General features: G+C 41.8%; 1 protein-coding gene across 5 annotated transcripts in view; it reads right to left on the bottom strand.

Moving 5' to 3' along the window:
• Window positions 1-6,292, bottom strand: part of LOC100718604 (ankyrin repeat domain-containing protein 29) — a 110,229-nt gene extending 103,937 nt beyond the window's left edge. Inside the window, exon 1 of one of the 5 annotated variants that reach the window (XR_010041473.1) lies at window positions 6,141-6,288. Coding sequence is in view for 4 of the 5 variants with exons in the window: in XM_063231842.1 (XP_063087912.1) it covers window positions 6,141-6,161 (21 nt within the window). In the remaining variant the exon portion in view is untranslated. Of the gene's footprint in view, window positions 1-6,140 lie in introns of all 5 variants that reach the window. The other 4 variants (XM_063231842.1, XM_063231839.1, XM_063231841.1 and 1 more) reach the window with 4 other exon arrangements.
• Between the last annotated feature and the right edge of the window lie 14,685 nt (window positions 6,293-20,977).

Genomic DNA, 20,977 nt, shown 5'->3' with positions numbered 1-20,977 from the left:
TTTAAAAAGGATTTGGGGTAACATGGGCTTCACATATGATTAGTTTAATCTAGAGAATATCAGCTTTATTCAGCAAGCAACCTTCTGTGATACCAGAGGCTCTGTAAAATAAGGCTCTAACAATGGATGGAGAAGCCACAGGCAGAAGAACGTGGTGAGATGTTTTTAGCCACTCTAATACATAGTCCCACTTTGTGTTAAATATCTGAAATTTTCAGAATGCTTAATAAACATTCAGCCCAAACCCAGCGTTGCTGATATTATGCTTCCACCATAGGAAACTAAAAAAAAAAAAAAAAAGGTAACTGATTTGTCCTGGGAAATTCTGCCTTAGAAACAAACCCATATAAATACTCACATTTCCAAGGTCAGGACTGAAGACCATGTATAATCTATTTAAAAACACTCCCCTCCCCAATAGGCAACTCTATAGAGAAAAGTACATTAGCAGTTGTCTCCAGGGGATGTCTGGAGTAATACTGACAGCTAATGGATGCACGATTTCCTCTGCAGGTGATTAAAATGTTCTAAAATTGATTGTGCTGATGGTAAATTCAGCTCTGTGAATTCACTTGGATCACTGAAATGAATACATCAAGTGGGCAAATTATACGATATGTGACTTATCAAAATTTTAAAAATGCAATTTTATTCATTTACTTTTCTTTGGCTCACCCAATTAATTTAGGCTGACTGGTTGATTATGAGGCAATGTATGCATTCTCAGGACAGGGACGGCACACACAGGTCCTCGCCTTTTGGCCCTGGGATGACTGGCTTCTGCCATTATGATGAAACATGACAGCAGGATGCTTTATCTTCTTGGCTAAGAAACTGCTCAAGAAAGACCCAGATATTTTTGTTCATCTGGCAATGGACACATCCTTGGATGGGAACCTCTCCATCCCAAACTATAATAGGCTTTTGGCAACTTCTGCCCTGAAAACAAGGCCTAAATAGTTGAAACAGTTTCAACTATGTCATGAAGTTGAAAGCCAATATACTAAAGTCCATGAACTTTATTACATGAAAAAGCTCAGCCCTGCATTCTGAGTTTGATTTTATGAGAGATTGGAGGGGGGAAGAAGGGGATGAAGAAAGGAATTAAGATGTGTTGTGTACACATGGCAATTCCACACAAGGGATGTACACATCACGGACTGCAAACATGGGCTAATAACTAACACAGGAATACAGTAATTCTAAATTGCATGTGTCTATTTCTTCAACTGGAACAAATCAGGAGCTGTCAATCGGGAGAGGAAGGTCACTGGTGGCAAACTGAACCAGCTGAGAGGTGACTGCTAGCAAGGCTGGGGACACAGCTCAGTTGCAGAGTGTCTGACCAACAAGCACACAGCCCTGGGTTTGGAAAACAGAAAGATGACTGCGTTCAGCCAGGGGAAGCCACAACAAGCAGATGCAAAGGGGTTCATGTGGCTCAGGGGCAAAGAGCTCCCCATGCTGTGATTCTGAATCATCAAGAAGAGCCTAAACTATGATTCATAATGCTCTATTTATCCTGCCACAGACTCATTCAAAAGGTAACCGTTTCAAATGTAGGCTGTAAAAATAAAAGGTTAATCCACAGCTCCTGAATCCAAATTGATAAATATTCAATTAAATAGCTAGAAAACATCTTGTTGACTTTACTAAGGGCTATATTTGGCATTCATAAAATATGAATGACACATGAAAATAACTGTAGGTTTGATTTTTCTCAGTGTACAAGAATCATTGACCACAGATGACAACTGAAGAAAAAACATGCTCTAAAGATAAACTAAATGAGCTATTCATAGCTAAGTACTTTAGAAAGCAGTATTTAAAAATCTCGGGCCAGGATATAGCTCAGAAGCACAGTGCCTACCGGGCAAGTGCAAGGCTGTGAGTTTAATTCCCAGTACCACCCCCCAAAATCCCTTCAGAAATTTTATAATATAAAGCCTCAGCTGGGTATAGTGGTACCTGCTTTAATGCCAGCACTTTGGGAGACTGAGGCGGAAAGATGCCAAGTTGAAGCCCATGCTGGGCAACTTAAAGACTCAGTGAAGTGCTGTCTCAAAAGGGTGGGGGCTGGATATGTAGTGTGAAAGCCCGAGGTTCAATCCCCAATACTTCAAAGAAAAAAGTTTCTGTAATCATTGCAAGCTATGGGTGAATTTTAACATTTGATATGATAGGAGGTAAATGGACAGTGCTTCTAATACTAAGCCTTAAACTGGCCTGTGACCCTCACCCCCTCCCTCGAACCTTTCCTCTTCTCTCATTTTTGAGACAAAATACCTGACACCCAAAATTAAGGAAGGAAAGGTTTATTTAGCTCATGGAGCTAAATGGAGGTTTGGAGCTAAATGGAGCTAGATGGAGGTTTCAGTAGTCTCCAGAGCACCTTTGGCTTCACACTCACATTTTTTGGTGTTTGTTTTGTTTTTTGTCTTTTTCTTTTTTTCAGTACCGGGGATTGAACTCATGACTGCCTGCTTGCAAGGCAGGCACTTATGCTGCTGAGCTAAATCCCCAGCCCCTACACTCACACTGTCACATGCTGCCCTCTTAGGGACACACTGTCTGGCCTCCCAGGCCTTCTGACCTCACAGCTCTTACATTCTGTATGTATCTAAAACCAGCACCATATGGATGATGCCAAGATCTGCTGCCAGTTGGTGCAACAGCCAGGTTTTCCTCTCTCTTGGCTGTAGGGGTTCAGGGGCTAGATCGCAGAGCACTCTGAATCTAATTCTGAAGAAAAAATTTCTTATGCCACAGCCATGCTGGAACATGGTGCAGCTGCTACCATTCTGGAACATGGTACTCTGCAGCACTCATCTCAACGCGAAGTCTTTTACTTTTGCCATTTTGAGGCTGCAAAGGTTCGAGACGCTGCTTTTTGTGATGCCTTTAGACCATTTTTTTAGTTTCCTATTCCTTCTCAACAATGCAGACTTTCTCAGCTGTCTTTGCCACTCACAGCTTCTTTGGAGCTTCCTTTCTGGCCAAGCTCACAGATGCTTTAAATCATCCTGCTGGGCCTTTTGCTCTTTATTTGCAGTACAAATTTGGCTAAAAACCCCCAACAATAACCATGCCACAGCTTCAACATCTAACTGCCTTGAAATTTCTTCTGCCAGATTAATTAGTCTGCTGCCCTTAATCTTTGTCTCAGGCAAAGTCTCTGGACATGAGCAAAATACAGATAAACTTTCTACCAAGCCATAACATACATCATCTAGAATCTAGCATCCAATGCAGTCCTTCTTCCCAGAAGGAACCTCCAGAGCCTGGTCTTTACTGGTTTTCTGGTCTTCTGAGCTCTGACCAGAATCTTTCATACAGAACAGTCTAAGCTGCTGCAGTCCTGTGCTTTTGGGCATCACCTCCAAACCTTTCCAAACCCTTCCCACAAACTATTCCCAAAAGCTCTTGAGCCACATGGTCAGGTATAACCATAGCAACAGCTCCATTTCCCAAACCAAATTCTGTCTTGGTTACTTTTCTCTCATTGCTGAGACAAAATACCCAATACCCAAGATTAAGGAATGAAAGGTTTACTTAGCTCACTGTTTGTGGAGGTTTCTGTCCATAATCAGCTGGCTCCAAGGCAAGGTAGCATGTTAACAGAGCAACACTTCAAGGCAGCAGCCAGAGCAAAAGGAGGGATGATCAAGCCTCTTTTCCTCCCTTATATTGTATGCAGAACACCCCCCTATCCCCCAGGGCAGATGTAGGGCTCACAAAATCTTTGTGTCCCCTTCTTCCACAGAATGAGGATATTTACAAAGTAAGGATTCTGGCTCCCTGCTGAATTTCTTAAACTTCTAAACTTCTCAAGTTGACACAATGTGTCAACCACAACAATCCCCAGTACTTCAAAAAAAAAGTTCCCTAATTATTGAGAGCTGTGGATGAATTTTAACATTTGATACGATAGTAGTAGACTGACAATGCTTCTAATGCTAAGCCTTAGACTGGCCTGTGACCCTCATCCTCTTCCCTGAACCTTCTCTCTGTACTTTCTGGAACCCAATTCCATGGTAAATCAACTCCTCTTCTGCCTTAACCGAGTTTAGAGTAGTACTCTTACCTACCCTGCTTCAACATTCTAGTCATGGGGGGAGATGGCCCGACCCCCTCCAGAGCATCCCTCCTCCATTCAGGTGTAAACTGATGAACAATCTGATGACTTGCACTTTTGTATTATTATGAATAATTCTGCTATAAATATATGCATTCAGGTTTTTATGTGACCATATGTTTTCATTTCTCCCGGGTATATCACCAGGAGTGGAACTATAGCAGCAGGCGGTAACACAATGTTTTGAACTTTTGGAGATAGACCGTACTGTTCTTTAATATGACTGCATCATTTTATATTCCTATCAGTAATTTGTGAGGGTTCCAATTTCTCCATGTTCTTGCCAGTATCTGTCATTGTCTATCTTGGCTGATTACTTATGTTGGGGCAGGAGGGAAGTGGCATGTCATTAAGGTTTTGATTTTGCATCTCCCTGATGGCAAGAAGATGTTGTGTTCCTTTTTCAGGTGCTTAACTGCACCTGTGTATCTTCTAGGGAGATATCCTTGCCTGTTTTCAAACTGAGTTATCTTTTTATTCTTGAGTGCCTATATTTTACAAATGTATGAGTTTCCAGCACAGTAAAGCAAATAAACCCTTGGTCAATTTTGCATCCCTACTTCAGCCACTTCCTTTAAAATTTCTTTTCTTTTTTTTCCCTTGCAAAATTTGCTGAATGAGTTCCCTAGGCTTGTGGTTTCCACCCAGTTTTTTTCCAAGCTGTTGCAGGCTGGGTCCTGAACCAAAGGCACTTGACTGGAACAGCTCTTGACAAGGCTGCCAGGGGCTGTTTTGCATTCTTAGCTTAATTTTCCTATCATATTTAACTATCACCTTCCTTCTCATTACTGAAAGACTCATGGTCCTTGGCCTAAGTGACAGCTCTAGCTCCTGATTTGTCTCATTCATTTCAGTTTTCTCATCGGGCTCCTCTTTTCCACTCATTCTTAGATCTTGATGTCTTCAAGAGTGTCCTCATCATTGAGCACCAGTGTTGGTTCAATGACCCTTTACTACTGATGACAATGAAATTCCACCCATCCCTGCTGCCTAGACTTCCTCCAGGCTTCCCAGTGTGCACATCTGTCTAATCAACACCACCTCCTGGGATTCTCATGGCCCTCAAACTTCATCCTAAACCAAACGTTCCATCTGTAACCCTGCCTTCCCTTCTTGCGGAATAACATCAATTGCCCACGTCAGTCAGTTTAGACAAACTTCAAGTCCTCTGCATCCCTCTATTTCCTCCCGCCCTCTTGGCCGCGGAAGAGGACCCCAACACCCTCCTCGCTGTTTCCCCGCTGCACGAGCCTCTGCAGCCGCAGCCAGTGATCTCTCCAACCTGCAGATCCTGGCTGATCCCGCCCAGTCATCCTCCCCTCACAGGAGCTAAGGTAAGAAACGGGACTACGGAGTCAGATGCTCGCGGTTCAGTCTTACATGGGGAACTTTACAGTTGCAAGACTGTGCGAGAGCTATTTAACTTCTCGATGCCTTTGTTTTCTCATTTAAAAAAAAAAAAAAGCAGGCCACTTTAGAGCACTATCTCACAGACCTTCCTGTGAACGCGTTGGATCTGTGACAACCCACTGAACCAGGCTCAAAATCTCTCCGTCGAGTCCAATCAATGCACACCGGTTTAGTCAGAAAATGTGCCGAGGCCACGGAACGACTTTTAAAACTCTTTTACGGACTCTCGAGTTCCTGGAGCCTGGTGACCCGCTGCACTTTCACTGGGAGCGGACACTGGGCTGCAGGGCCGGGCCTGGCGCGCCGGTGGGCGCAGGAGGGCGCAGAGGGGCGGGTGCCGGAGTCCGCAGGAGGGCGCCGGCTCCTTCAGCGCCCCGCTCCCGCCCTGACCTGTTACCCGGCGACAGCGGCCGCCGCCAGCCCGACTCGCCGGACCCGCGGCCCGCGGTGCCAGAGTTTGCGGTTCCAGCGGACCCGGCGCCCGGGACGCCTCTGCCCGCCGCCGGTCCCTGCCGCCCCCCGCACCCCGAGCCTGCGGCTCCGAGGGTCCCCCGCCCGGCCCGGTCCTGCCTGGCCCTCCCGGGCGGGCGCTCACCTTGAAGGACATCCTGCACATGTCCGCACCGCCTTCCGCAGAGGGCGCCACGCTTCGCCGCAGAACCAGCCCGGCGCGAGGGGAGGGGAGGGGACGGGAAGAGGAGGGGGGGAGGGGAGCGGACGGGAAGAGGAGGGGGGAGGGGAGGGGCGCGGCGCCCCGCCCCACCCACCGCCACGCGCTCCTCTCGCGCGCACTGCCGGAGGTCGTGGACGCGCTACGCGCTCGGCTCTGCGCGTGCACCGGTGCGCGCCCCCCGCTCCGCGTGCCCTGTGCGCGCGCCCCAGCTCCGCGTGCCCTGTGCTCCCTTTGAGCGCAATCCACGAAGTCCACGTCCAAGCTGTATGGCACAAAACTTTTTCAATGAACCAAGAGAAACTAGTTTTCTACCTGCCTTCCTTTCTCCTTTCTCCAATCAGTTTGTCTTTTCTTTTGAAGAGTTGCTTCCTAGTTCACAATATCTATTGTACATTTGGACTCCATTTACTCGTTCAGTTTCCCACATTAGTGATACCAATAATATGATGCTTAAACACTGCGTCTGATTTATTTCACTTCTGAATATGGTCTCCAGTTGCATCTATTTACCTATAAACATCTGCATTTATCCTTGTTTATGGCTGAGTAGTACCACATGGCATAAAAATACTCATCTTTTTATGCATTTCTTGGTTAATGGGCATTTGGGTTGTTTCCAGATCTAGCCGTTACAAATTTTGCTGCTATAACCATGGGTGCACATGTATCACTATGATATGAGGTTTTTAATTCTTTTGGGAAGATACATAGAAGAGGATAGGTGTGTCAAATGGGACCTCTAATCCTAGTTTTTTCAGGAATCTTCACACTGGTTTCCACAGAGATTGTGCCAGAGATTTTACCACCGACAGTGGAGAAGGGTTCCTGTTTTCTCACAGCCTTGCCAGCATTTGTTTTCAGTTGATTTTTTCGATGATAGCAATTCTTTCTGGAGTGAGGTGATTTGCATCTCTCGAATAACTAATGATGTTGAACATTTCTTCATGTATTTTTTGCCATTTGCATGTCTTATCTGAGAAGTACGTATTCATCTCACATGCCCATTTTTGGATTGGGTCTTCCAATTTGGAGGGGTCAGACTTTTTTCAATTTCTTATATGTTCTAGATAAAAGTCCTTTGTCTGACGGACAACTGGCTATAATTTTTATTCTCTCTGTGGGTTGTCTTTTTACCCTGTTGATTTCTTTTGTTGAGCAAAAACTTTTTAATGAGGTTGAGATCCCATTTGTTGATTCTGTATAATATTTTCCTCACTGTCTGGATTTTGTTCAGAACATCTCTGCCTACATATGTGTCTTCAAATTTTCTATCTGTTTTCTCTTGCAGTAAATTTAGTGTTTCTGTTTTACTATTTAGATCTTTGATCTATTTTGACTTTAGTTTAGTGCCTGGCAGATAGACATGGGTCAGTTTTAGTCTTTGACATGTGGAAAGCCAGTTTTCACAGCATCGTTTATTAAAGAGACTTTCTTCCAGTGAACATGTTTGGCTCCTTTGTCAAGGAAAAGGTGTTTGGGGTTGCATCTGAATCTTTTATTCTGTTCCACTGATCCTCAGGCCTGCTTTTGCCCCCAGTACCATGCTGATTTTATCACAGTAGCTTTGTAGTATAATTAAATAGCTTTTATTATAATATTTGTGTTTTTATTTTTCACTTTTTAAGAGCTTCTAAGAATTTTTCTAAGACTCTCCCACTCTCCCCAGTGATCTGAGACACAAACCTTTTGTGTAGAAGTTTGGACTGGGCTGTAGCTCAGTGGTAGAGTGTTTTCCTAGCATGCACAAGGCACTGGACCAATCCCCAGCATCATACCACTCCCCCACCCATACTGCTTCCTTCCTGGGGTTGGTTTGGGGGAGTAGTAATGGGAAAACCATATTTTTATTTAAAAATATTCTTTTAAAGTATACAATGAAAAACATCCTTCTTCTTTTTTATTTAAAGAGAAAAAAGACAAAAAACAAAGCAGTAAAAGGGTATAAGTAGTACAGAATTTCAAGAAAAAAATAAACATTAAGAAATCACTAGTTAATAGATTACATATTGTCATCTTAGAAACAGTTGTCCAAATTACAAAATTAAAGATACAAAGTGGACATTCATACAGTGAGATTGCATACAGTTCTGTTCAATGATCCAACAAAAACTCAGTAATATGGTTTTCTCTCCTACACACTTAAATATACATGCTGTTATACCCTTTAGGCCACTTTCTTTTCCTCTCTTTTTTACAATAACACTTACACTTTTTGGGTTTTATTACTCCCATAGTTCTTATTACTTTTTTTTGAAGAGAAAAAAACCAAATGTGACAAAACAAAACAGAGTCAGTTAGAACAGAAGGATGGACATAGTATATGATGCAAAATATAGAATACCAGATGATCAAAAATGATTACCATTATGCCTCTTGCTATCTTGAAAAAAGTTGCCTATATCATCAGGTATAATAGAATTGAACAAAACAGTACAGAACAAGACCAATAAAACCTACACTGGAGACCTTACAGGATTTCAAAAGAAGATAATAGTCAAACCATAATGGGCATCATAGTAAATTTTATTGCCTTCAAAGTGGTTGCCTATACCCTCAAACTTGATACTATCAAACAAAACAGAGTATAGTAAAATCAGACAGAAGAAGATGGGGAGAGCAATACTGGGGATCAAATCAGGTTAATAGGAAAACAAAAAAGTTACTGTAATATATCCTGCTATTTTAAAATTTAGTTTTCCCTTAATTAAAAAATAAGAAAAAATAAATTAATTTTAAAAAGTGGGAGATTGAGATAAAAGAGGACATAGTAACAGAACAACACAGGTCAAAACCGAACAATTTAAGCATCATTGTGTTTCACTACCAGAAAACCTGACATAATAGTAGTCACCATAGTGTCTCTTTCCTTGAATTATTTGAGTATAACTTCGTTTACTATAGCATCAAATATATTAAAACAGTGTGAAGCCATTCAAGAGAATGTAAGAATTACAGGGTATTTAGAACCAGCTAACAGAAAATGAACAAGAGTTTCTATATTATCTCTTTGCCTATAAAAATTTTGTTTATACTATCACATATAGTAAAATATAATAAGATACAATATGTTAAAACCCATGGAAACCGACAAACAACAGCTTGATGGAACTTCAAGACAAGATGATATTAAATCAACACTAACTATTATGATGTCTTGTTTTCTTCAAAATTGCTATTCGTACTATCACAGACAATAAAATCGAACAACCCAGATTAAAACCATTCCAATTAATGAGTGAAAACATTATATGGCTTCAAACCAATATGATTGGGAATCATGATTACCACATACTTTTATGTATTCTTATCATTTCTTACACCAGGGAAACTATTCGGCATTTATACTTGTGAGTTTGATTTATCTCATTTATGGCTATGGTCTCAAGCTGCATCCATTTATTTATAAATATCTCAATGTGATCATTCTTTATAGCTGACTAGTACTCCATTGTATAAAAATACCACAACTTTTTTTATCCATTCCTCAGTTGATGGACACTTAGGTTGTTTCCAAGATCTGGCGATTACAAATTGTGCTGCTATAAACATGGGTACACATATATCACTGTGGTATGATGCTTTCAGTTCTTGTGGGAATATGCCTAGAAGTGGAATAGCTGGGTCAAATGGGGCTTCCAGTCCCAGCTTTCTGAAAAATCTCCAGACTGACCTCCATAATGGTTGCATCAGTCTACACTCCCACCAGCAGTGCAGGAGAGTTCCTTTTTCCCTGCAGCCTCTCCAGCATTTGTTGTTGGTGGTTTTCTTGATCTTGGCCATTGTTTCAGGAGTGAGATGAAATCTCAGTGTGGTTTTAATTTGCATTTCTCTAATGACTAATGATGATGAACATTTTTTCATGTACTTATTTACCATTTGTATTTCTTCATCTGAGAATTGTGTATTCATCTCAGATGCCCGTTTTTGGATTGGATCTTTGAATTTTGGGGGTCTGATTTTCTTTTAATTCTTTATATGTTTTAGACAGAAGTCCTTTGTCTGAGGGGCAGTTCACTAAGATTTTTTCTCAGTTTGTGGGTTTTCTTTTCATTATGTTTGGAGATTTCTTTTGACGTGCAGAAACTTTTTAATAAGAGGTGATCCCAGTTATTGATTCTGGGAAGTATTTCCCGTGAGGTTTGAGTCTTGTTCATGAATTCTTTACCTACACCTATGTCTTCAAGGTTTTTACCCAATTTGTCTTCCAATAGATTTAGTGTTTCTGTTTTAATATTTAGAATTTTGATCCATTTAGATTTTATTTTAGTACATGGTGTTAGGCATGGGTCTAGTTTTAGTTTACGGCATATGGAAAGCCAGTTTTTCCAACACCATTTATTAAAGAGACTGTCGTTCTTCCAGTGAACATGTTTGGCTCCTTTATCAAAGACAAGGTGGTTGAGTGTGTTTGTAGTTGTGGTTGTATCTTCTAATCTATTCCACTGATCTTCGGCTCTCTTTTGGTTCCATGTTGATTTTACCACAGTTGCTTTGTAGTATAACTTCAAGTCAGGGATTGTGATGCTCCTGCCTTGCCTTTGAAAGAAATCCTTTTAACGAAATTCAAATGCTTAGATTAAAAAGTGGCTTTCTCATCCTATACACTACAGGAATCCAATTAGTTGTTCTCTCCCTCCCTCTCCTCAATTGAATTTGCAGCGACTACTTAATTGAAAAGTTTAAAAATGCAACTATGAATCATGGTTAATAATGAAAGTGTGAATGTTTACCATTTGCGGATAAAAATGCATCACTTTGTGTTTTAAATAATTTAATAAATAGTTTAAATAATTTAAAAATAGCACTCCGAATTCTGTCTATAGATAGTTGTCTATAGGTGAGACAGTTTTCAAATTGTGTCACGTTATCATACACAATCAAACTTCAGAGGTTTTGCTTTAATTGTTTTGCGAAACAAAAGGGGAAAAGAAAAGGACTGACATTTTGAGGACTATCTAGGTACTGGTGCTTTCTTTATGAAAATTGTGTTAGTTAAGTATTGCAATCATTCCACAGAAGAAAAGACCAACGTTCTGAGTGATGGAGTAATTTGCTAAAGATTGACAAGGCTAGACTATTAATTAATTTTGTCTGACTTCAAGGCTCTTTTGCTTTCCACGACCACACCAGCTGATCAAAGTTGTTTTGGACAGTCTCTAACCAGGGGGCTGATGGGACTCTTGTCAGTCTCTGGAAAGAATGCTCCTAATTCACTGTCTCACACACACCTGACTGCTGGAATTGTTGTGAGTCTCCACAGGTGCCTAGTACACCATCCCACTCAGCTGGCTAAAGTCATCTTCATAAAAACAGCCCCAGAATAGAACAAAGTCCTTATAGTCTCAAACAGACAGATCCTTTTTTTGAAATGTTAATTAATTTTTACACGTTTTCCCAAATATATGTAATATTAATATAAAGTAAAGCCAGTACATAGTTCTTAGTGTAACAGAAAACAGTCCCTCAGCTAGTATACTTTAGTTACTTAATTGCCCATTGTTCCTGCTACAGTTTCAGTTACTACTGTCTCTTAGAAATGTCCAGTCACATGGTGCATGGCCGGTCACTATGATGCGCATGCTCAGAACCAATCAAATACAGCCAAGTAATCTGCTTCTTGCTTGGAACCCCATAAAAACCTCCCTCCCTGAGACTTTAAGGCCTGACATTTTGAGGTGATGATGCCTTGTTAGTGCCCATCTGATGTTAAATAAACCTGCCTGCAGATCCTGGGTGACCTTTCAGTGTTTCTGCTTTGCCTTTGCATTAGAAAATGCACCCCAAAGCCTCCAATTGCCTGAGCTTCGTGATTATAATATGCTTCTCCTTTGTTCTTCCAGGATTTTAGTGAAGATGGTGTTCAAAATGAACTTAGAGTAACGGAAAATGACCCCTAAATATAGTTTCATTACTATAAAAGAAATCCAAAGAGAAGTTCTGATTCAGGTATCTGGAATTCAAAATGGAAATAATTAGAGAAGGAGCAAGCAAGCAGTGCTTTTCACACTGGCAGGGGAAGGCAGATTTCCGCTTGTCTGGGGCTTGGTATGGAGCACGCTTACCCTGAATAACTTCCATTCATTGTGTATAAAAGCTCACATCAAGAGAAAATATTTTTAAGTAATATTTTTAAGATCATTTTCTTATAGGAACTGGCCGTGGGCCACACAGCAAAAACCTTGTATGGGCCAGGCGTTGGCAGAATCAGTCCCCAAAGCAGCAGCACCGGCCTCATGCAGGGTGAAATGTCTACTCCTGAAGTGGTCAGCTCCTCAAAAGGCTCAGCATCACGTCTAATAGGTCTAATTTGCCTCTCACCGTGCTTGTGACCTGTTGAGCACATGCCCCACAGGATAAGAATGCACTCCTCTTGAGTTAGCAGAGACTGACCTTTAGTGAAATACAAAGATTTGAAATACTGTGAATGTGTGCATACCACACTCTGCAAGTCAGATAATCTACAACCAGTCAGTTATGCTTTCAGTTAACTTTTGGAATGTATAAATGCTAGATGTGATGGCACAGGCCTAAAATCCCAGCTGCCAGAGAGGCTGAGGCAAGAGGCTTATAAGTTCAAAGCTAGCTCCCACAATTTAGCAAGATCCCATCTCTTTTTTTAAAATTTTGAAACTATACAAACAGAATAAGTCAGAATAAAGCCAACTAAGATCGTACAGTGAAATTGGTACAGAACTTCACAGCAGGTTACTGGGATAACAGTAATAGGTATCACAGTATATTTTGTTATCTTTATAATAGTTGTTCTTTTAGTCATGTATATCAAAATGAGAGGAAATATAGTACACTATAGAACTGATCAAAACAGAATATTGAATAGAGCAGTACCATTAACTAGAAAAGAGCAACAGTAATAAAAATATTTGCCTTCAAAGAAATGGTAGAAGGAAGTCCCCCTTATTTGCTATGGTCAGCCTGCCAGGAGATGCTCAGAAGGAGGATAGGGGAAGTGGGATATTTGACTCTAGGCTATGTAGCAGTAGGTTCACTATTGCTAAGCAGGGAGGCAAGATGGTCATTTGTTTTCACAGCGTCCTCATTTCCAACATGGCGTGGATCTCAGGAGACACTGCTGGTTCTCCCCCTGGAAGGGCTGCAGTCTGTCACCCTGCCTCCGCTTACCAGGAAGGGGAGGTGCTGGCTTGGCTTCCCAGAGTCCTAAGTTCCAACATGGTGCGGAACAAGATCCTGTCTCAAAATGAAATACAAGAAGGGCTTGTTGAGTTCTTGGCTAATATATTAAGGCCCTGGGTTCAAGCCCAGGTACCATATTAAAAAAGGCAGATATGAGTATGCTTAGGAATTTTACAGGGTAGGTGCACAAACAATCAGAAATGTGAAGTATTCAGACATTTTTAGAATGAGAGCAGTTAGAAGGATAGGTTAAAATAATACACACACTCTTTTGAAAGCTGCAAAACACATTTAGGGCAAATTGTTCTAAGAATTTAAAATTAAAAATTTAAAAAGACTTTTATGTGAGCATTTATTTTTAAATATCACCAAACTCTCAAACATTTTTAGACTTTTTCCAAAATGAAAGGTAATTTAAACTATTTCACAGTCTTGAAATTTGTCCCAAGAATTAGGAAGGTGATTAAAACCATATTAGTTTCCTTGTCTAAGAAAAATGTTGACCAGGAGAAAACAATGGCCGCACCAGCAAACAAGCACATTCTGGGAACTCGGGCCACATGCAGGCCGCTGCTGAACTCGGACTGGCAAGCAAAAAGTACAACTTTTCTCCTCCCCTGTAAGTGGCGGCTTATCCGGAGAAACCCAGGCTGTGATGATAGCTTCAGAGGTGAAGTGCAATTGGATGCCTGTGGTGCTTTGGTGTTTCACTGACATTGTAGGTCTAGGGCCAGGGGTCTGATCATCTGTTCAGAGGATAGCAGCATGGTATCTCGGGGGGTGGATCTCCTTCTCAGGGGTGTAGCCATTGTTGACTCCCTATGATCTTATTTGGAGGTCCTATATCATTTCCATTGTTTTGTTGGGCTGGGTTTTATTCTCTTTGGTTTTGTTTGAGTATGTGAAATCCGATGGCAGAAGCAGCTATTTCAAGGATAGCAAGAAATATTATGGTAGCCATTTTGGATTTACTATTGGCTTGTTTTGAGTCCTTTATTGCATTCATTGTTTTGTTTTTATTGTTTCTATTCTATTCTGTTCTGTTTGATTTTTTACTTTGTCCGAAGTTATCTGTAGCTATTTTGAAGACATCAAAAGGCATTATGGTAACTATTGTTGATTTCATAATGTTCTAAAGTCCTGTATCTCTTACACTGGTTTGTTTTGATTGGTTTTATTCTGTTTTATCCTCTTTAAAATTAAAAATTAAAACAAAAGTTGACCATAAAATTGATACAACTTAAAAAAAAACTTCATAGGCTCAAATGATGATTGCCACTCTTAAAAAAAGTGTGGGGGGAGGAAGAAAAGAAACCTTAACCATTATGGACTTGAACAGAGGAGGGGGCATTCCTGCTGATTTATTTGATGATGGTATGTATTAAAAATTCTTTAAAAATCATGCTTGTTTGTCCTGTACTGTAACAAAGAGAAAAGGCTGCACGACACTGACCCGTAGGTCCAGTTTTCAGTGGGAAGCACAAACACAAATCTGTCTTCTAAGTTAGACAGAAGCCCAGCTCTTCACAGTCTGGTGGCACTGAGCATCTTGTGTGCCTACCTGTGAGGGCTTTGCTATTCCCAGCCTGTCGGATATTGTCAGCTACGACTGGGTGCCCAGGCTGGATGGTAAAGTAACCTGCAGGACATTGCTCCACAGGACATTTTTATAACCAGTTTCACTGTCACCCATGCCACACTCACAAGATCACCTGCAGCGTATAGAGGGTTAACACCACAATCTACTGGAATTGTGAGCCAAAATTTCCTCATTAATTATACATTTTAGAGACCAGAAGAACTCTCCTCATGAAAGAAATCATGCAAAACTATAGGCTATTTCAAAGGTTTTATCATTAAGCCCTTGCAGTTTCTCTGTATGCATTTTCAAAGCTCAATTCAGTACAAGATGACAGTGTGTGCCAATTTTATGTGGAATGAAACCAGTTTCTGTTCTGAAAATTATCATACTTCAAACACACAGAATAAAAATATCAAGAAAAAGCTCAGCCACACATCTAATACCAAGTTTTTATCTATGCATCTTTGGATGCTAAGTGGGCACAGGCATGGTACCTTTCTGATCTCTCATAGAGAGCTCAGCACAAATCCTTTTAGGAGATTCCCTTCTGCAGGACAGAGAACATTTGCATTTGATGAGAAATCACTGTTTTGTAAACCATTCTTCTACCCTAAAAGTAGATTACTAATGGGAAGGAACATTGTTTATACAAAGCACCACTCTTTCATTTAGATGTAGTTAAGATTTACCAGCATGGAAGCAAATAGTAATGCATTCAAGTATGAATATTGTGCATCATCAGGACCTTGCTGACTTTTGTAAAAGAAAGTAGAGATAGCAGCGGGATGGGTGATATAGCTAAAGTGTCTAACTGCTCCTGCTCCCTGCTCAACAAACTCAACTCATTATATGAAACTTACAGATTTTAAGTTCCCTAATATCCTCACCAGCTACTACAGAAGAGGCAAAAGTCCACAGTGAGCATATGCCAAAACACCAGACTGTCCTTAGCTGTTACAAAAAGAAATCTTGCATTTAAAAACTGTGATACTCTTTGGCTCAAAAGAAACTTCACTAGCATACATACACACTGACTAGAATGTACCTGAACCATTACCCTATTAAGTGTCTAGATGACAATGTAAAGAGAATAAACGATTCTCATCCAGCCCAGATAATTCTTAAAAATTGCGATCTACATGGAAGTGATGTGAAGTTTGACTCCCAGGATCTACCAAATTTCCAGTTTCATGACAAATTTTTTGATATTCTTCGGCAAGGAAAAGTATGTGGAAGTAAGTGAAAATGAGTTTTAGGTTGCAGGATGGAGCGATCTTACTCCAAAGGCATCTGAAGGTACTGAACAGGATGACAATGCGATGGTAAATGTCTGAGGCCTTAGAGACATTTGGTGTTAGTATATTAAAAGGTTAAGATGTATCGAAACAAAACTCTTATAACAATATCAGAGATGTAGGAACTTGTCTTCGTAAATAACCAAGTCTTCTACATCTTCTGTCCTTCTCGTGGCATGGCTTCTGGTAGTACTGAGTCCTCATGGGCCTGGGTCTCAGTGTCCCCAGCATCTGGGACCCAGGACAAAGAAGCCACTATGCAGTTCAAACTCACAGCCAGATCTTTCTTAAATGGCCCACTCTAAAATTTAACAGTGACCGTCTGGACCTACTATCCCACCTTCTTTCTCAAATAATTTCTCACTACCTCAGCACAGCCTCTCCATCCTTGTCCTCTCTTCTGCCTCTTCCTTCCCTGCCCATCCTTTTGGCCAGCTCTCTCCTCTCTTCTGTCTGCCCTAAGCCAGTCCTGACCCACCCGACCTTACCTGCAGCTGAGTGGTGGTGGTTAAAACTCAGGAATCATTGACTGAATAAAAGACATGGGGTTTGTGCGCTCAGTGTGCACAAAGCCGGGGTGGGGTGGGGTGGGTGTGTGTCCACCACTCTGTCCACAGATGCACTCTATCAAATGCATGCACATCTGCGTTCATCTCAGATGAAGCCATGGTCGTTGTCACCTTCTGTTCACACCTGCACAGCCTGTAATGTGTTTGCTTTCAATTTTGCACCGGCCCAGTTAATGTTCCAACAAGTCTCGCCCTGGAGGGAATTGTGAAGTAGGTCCGCTGATCTACTGAGCCCATCTGCTTCTCTGTGGGTCACCAGGCTCCTTTTCTGACCAAGAATCACCCTGGAATCTGTCTGTCCAACTCCTTGCCTGATTTCCTACCCCGCATTCCCAGCTGATTACCTGGATCCTTCTGTACCTACTGGAAAATCCAGGCTTTCTGCAGGGGCTGTGGTGCAGACATGAGGTTGGATCATTTTCCCCGCTGTCCACAGCCTCTTCCTTTTCCCTATCAGAACAATGGTTTTGCTCAGTATTTACTGTACTTCTCTCATGCTTAGTGGGGCAACTGTAGTTTAAATGCCTTCTCCAGTCCATGTGTTGGAAACAGTCCCCGAATTCACGTGTTAAAGGTTCTTTGAAGTGAGGCCTTTGGAAGGTTAACTAGGGTTACATGAACTGACAAAGGTTGGCGCTCCATGATGGCTTCAGTGGTTTTATAAGAAGAGGAAGAGAGACTCAGCACAGTTGTCCTGTCTCACCCTTGACTGTTTCTTCAAGCCGCAGGGAGGCCTTTACCGGAATATTTTGTTATAGCAACAGAAAATGAACTAAGACAGAAGTCTGTCCCTGTCCTATCGAAGACCCTCTGGTCTAGGCTGCTCTTAGTAACTGGATTAGGCACTGGTATATAATGAATACAAATTTCTAAGACATGAGAGACAGTGTGCTAGGGGCGTCTGTGAAATTTGCTGTGTTCTAAGGTAGCCCAGATTGGATATGATGCCTGGAATTGCTGCAGCCACTTTGTGACCATGAGGGAGATTATGATGCTAGAGCAGATCATCTCACTAAGATCCTGTGTTGTCCAACTCAGGCTACTCTTCTCCTGGATCTTTTGTTTAAATCACTTTCAGCTCTCTTTTCTCTCAATTTCCTTTAGGACTTTGCTGATGCAGAGTGAGAATAGAAGTGAGGGATGAGGACAAAGGAGCAGGAATTTAAATCATGTTAACATTTTGCCTGCATCACTGAATTTTAGTCTCATGCTAACCCTACTTAAAAGCTATTTCTGGTGATGAAATTGAGATTCAGAGTGGATAAAAATTTGTTTCTGATCACAGGGATTTGAAACCAGGTTCTTCTGAGAGTAATGCCTCTGCTCTCTCTCCTGTGCTGTCTCATCAGGCTTGCATGTGAATGCTTGTTGAATGAATGTCAGATGAACTCACTTGCCTGCATTTACAATCTTAGGCCTCCAGATCATACCTGCAGAGCAAGTGTCCCATGAGAGGCATGGAGGTCTGAACACTCCCACCCACTGCTTTGGTGTCCCCAGGGGAAACAATATGGTCAAGCTGAAGATGGAAGACACCAAGCCACACCGGCTTCTATGGTGGATGTGGGCCCCTTATGGCCAATGGGGTCCTCCCAGCAGCTGACACAGGGCGCCATTCTGCACACAGCAGAAGGACCTGTCCTCTCCCTGTGTGGGACAGATATAGCAGTGGGTTAGACAGCTACCCTATGCTGCACACTGAGTCTGTGACAGGGACGGCTGCGCCTGTGTGAGGCTGCCAGTCCTGCACAAAGTATGAGGGCCCTGGTGTCTCAGTAAGGGTGTGTTCCAGGCCCCAGCCCAATCTTACCTGGTTGACCAGGGGTAAAAGGACTCTAGCACGAGGCTATCTTTTCTCTCTGAATAAGTGGGCTGCAGATGGGGTGCTAAAGGAAAGGTGTACACAGAGGTTTATATGGTGACCTTTGGTAGGCTATTTCCAATTTTGTTATTTACTCAGCGAAAATTCTTAAGGTGGCATTTTAGCCTAAGGAAACTTCTTATAAACTCAAAATCATCAAAAGAAGAGAATAAAGCAGACGATAAAAATGACAAATAATGCAATTTCCTAGAGCTGCCATTTGCTAAAATATACCCCCAATCTTTTTCTAAGTGTGCAACAACAATAATTAGAATCATTTGTTTTCTGGTTTTTCGCTAAACAAGATAATGTGAGCATTTTCTCCTGGCACTTAACATTCTTTGAATATCTCCCTTTTAATGACTGCATGTTAAAACTGAGTACAGTACAATTCACTGTCTTTTTTTAAATAGGATCTTTAAGTTTATTTTTATTTTTGCTACTAAAATAATACTAGAATGATTATTTTATATATAAGTATATCCAAATTTCTGCTTATTTCCCCAGCATAAATTTCTAGAATTCCTGAGTCAATACAAAAGGGCATTGTGGAGGCTGGGAATTCATGTGTGCAAGTTGTTTTTCAGGCATCTATGTCGGTTTTGTGCTTTCATTCTGGTTGGTTAAATCATCGTTTGATACTTCCAAACACTGCCCTGATACTTTGTAGGCAGCCGTTCAGGGTCGGTATTTTGTCTTCATATTTATATCCCTGCTACGCGGTATTTAAACCCTCTGACATAAGTGTAAAAGAATAAAACAGGTTAAGGATAAAATACGAAATAAAGAAAATGGGACACACTGGAAGAGAAACTGGAAGTAGGAAAGATAGCTGAAGCCAGGAATAAGAAAAAGTACAAAGGGAGGCTGAGAGGATGCGAATGTGTCCCTAAACAGTGCGACAGTGCCTGAGGTTAAGGAGGGACATGATTGTTGTTAGGCTCACGAGGGTCCTGGATCAAACTCCTCAGCTGCCCGGGAAAAGTTCACTATTACAGAGAGAGCCGCTTTGACCAACTCACAGCCTCTTGCATGATCTCTTTATGGCTAATGCATCAGTGAGTTTATGTAGAGCAACAAGCTAACTTAAAACAATTTGGGAAAGCTGAAATGAGTGCCGTTTAGGTACATCGTCTACTGGGCTCGCTTCTAGAAGGGATGGATGGACCACTGATTCTTAGTGTTTTTCCATAGTACTGTTTCTGCTGTGGTGTGATTGTGTTCCTCTCAAACCGTATGGTGAAAACCAAACCCCAATGTGATTGTATTAAAAGATGGGCTTTGGAGAGGTGATTAAGCCAGAGGGTAAACCCCTCGGAAATAGGATTAGTGCCCTTATAAAGAAGCCCACATGAACTTGTTAGCCCTTTCCACTGTGCGGGAACAGACAGCAAGATGGTTCCATCAGTGAACCACAGAGCAAGTCTTTACTGGAAGCTGAATCGGTTGGCACCTTGATTGTGGACTTGCCATCTCCAGAACTATAAGAAATAAACTTCTGTTATTTAAAAGACATTTTATGGTGAGTTGCTAGTGCAGCCCCAATGGCCTCAGGCAGTTCCCCTCAGGGCATCAAGTGACTGAATTTGAGGTTTGTTGTCCAACTGGCACCCAGAGCACAGTTGGATTGGGTGTGAAGTTAATTCATATAAATCATACAAACCATCTTTAGAACTGGGACTGGGATTGGCTCTCCTCTCTTGTAAAGGTTCAGGAGCTTGACATTAGCCTAAGTGGGAGGCCACCCAGCTAGCTAAGGAGTAGATCCCAGGAAAAACCCAAGGCAAGGCTAGTGAGCCCTGGTAAAGATGGGAGTGCTTGATGATGGACATCAAGTAACCTACAGCCAGAGCTTTCTGTCATGAGCTGGGTCCTGTCGTGGGCTCCTGGGCCCTTCAGCAACTTACTGTAAGGAGAAAGGGTACAAGCAAGGCTGTCTGAGTGCACTGCAGGATCAGAGAACACAAGCCCGCATGCGAGTGTGTCACCTTCTGCTATTGCACCAGCACCTTGCCCTCAGCCCACACCTGTTGCTGCTTGGGAAAATTCCTTAGGACGACAGGACAGAAGAGCAAACAGCTTGAGGCTTCATAGAGCTTGAGGGTCCCCTGTGGGAATGTGGTATGCATGTGGGTGTCAGCTGAAAATGGATGGTGGATGCACTTTAATTCTACTCAGGGGTGGCTTGCAAAACAACTTCAGATGGAGGTCATGATCATCTCCTTGGTATGAAAATATAAATGGCCAAAAGGCAGATTATATGTGACTCATAGGCAGAGGAAAAAGGCTTGAGTCATGAT

The sequence above is a fragment of the Cavia porcellus genome, unplaced genomic scaffold (assembly GCF_034190915.1).
Source record: "Cavia porcellus strain 051 isolate PalLab524CR breed Dunkin Hartley unplaced genomic scaffold, mCavPor4.1 scaffold_20, whole genome shotgun sequence".
Taxonomy (NCBI): Eukaryota; Metazoa; Chordata; class Mammalia; order Rodentia; family Caviidae; genus Cavia; species Cavia porcellus.
Note: the sequence above shows the minus strand (reverse complement) of the source record. Positions and strands in the feature narration are given on the sequence as shown.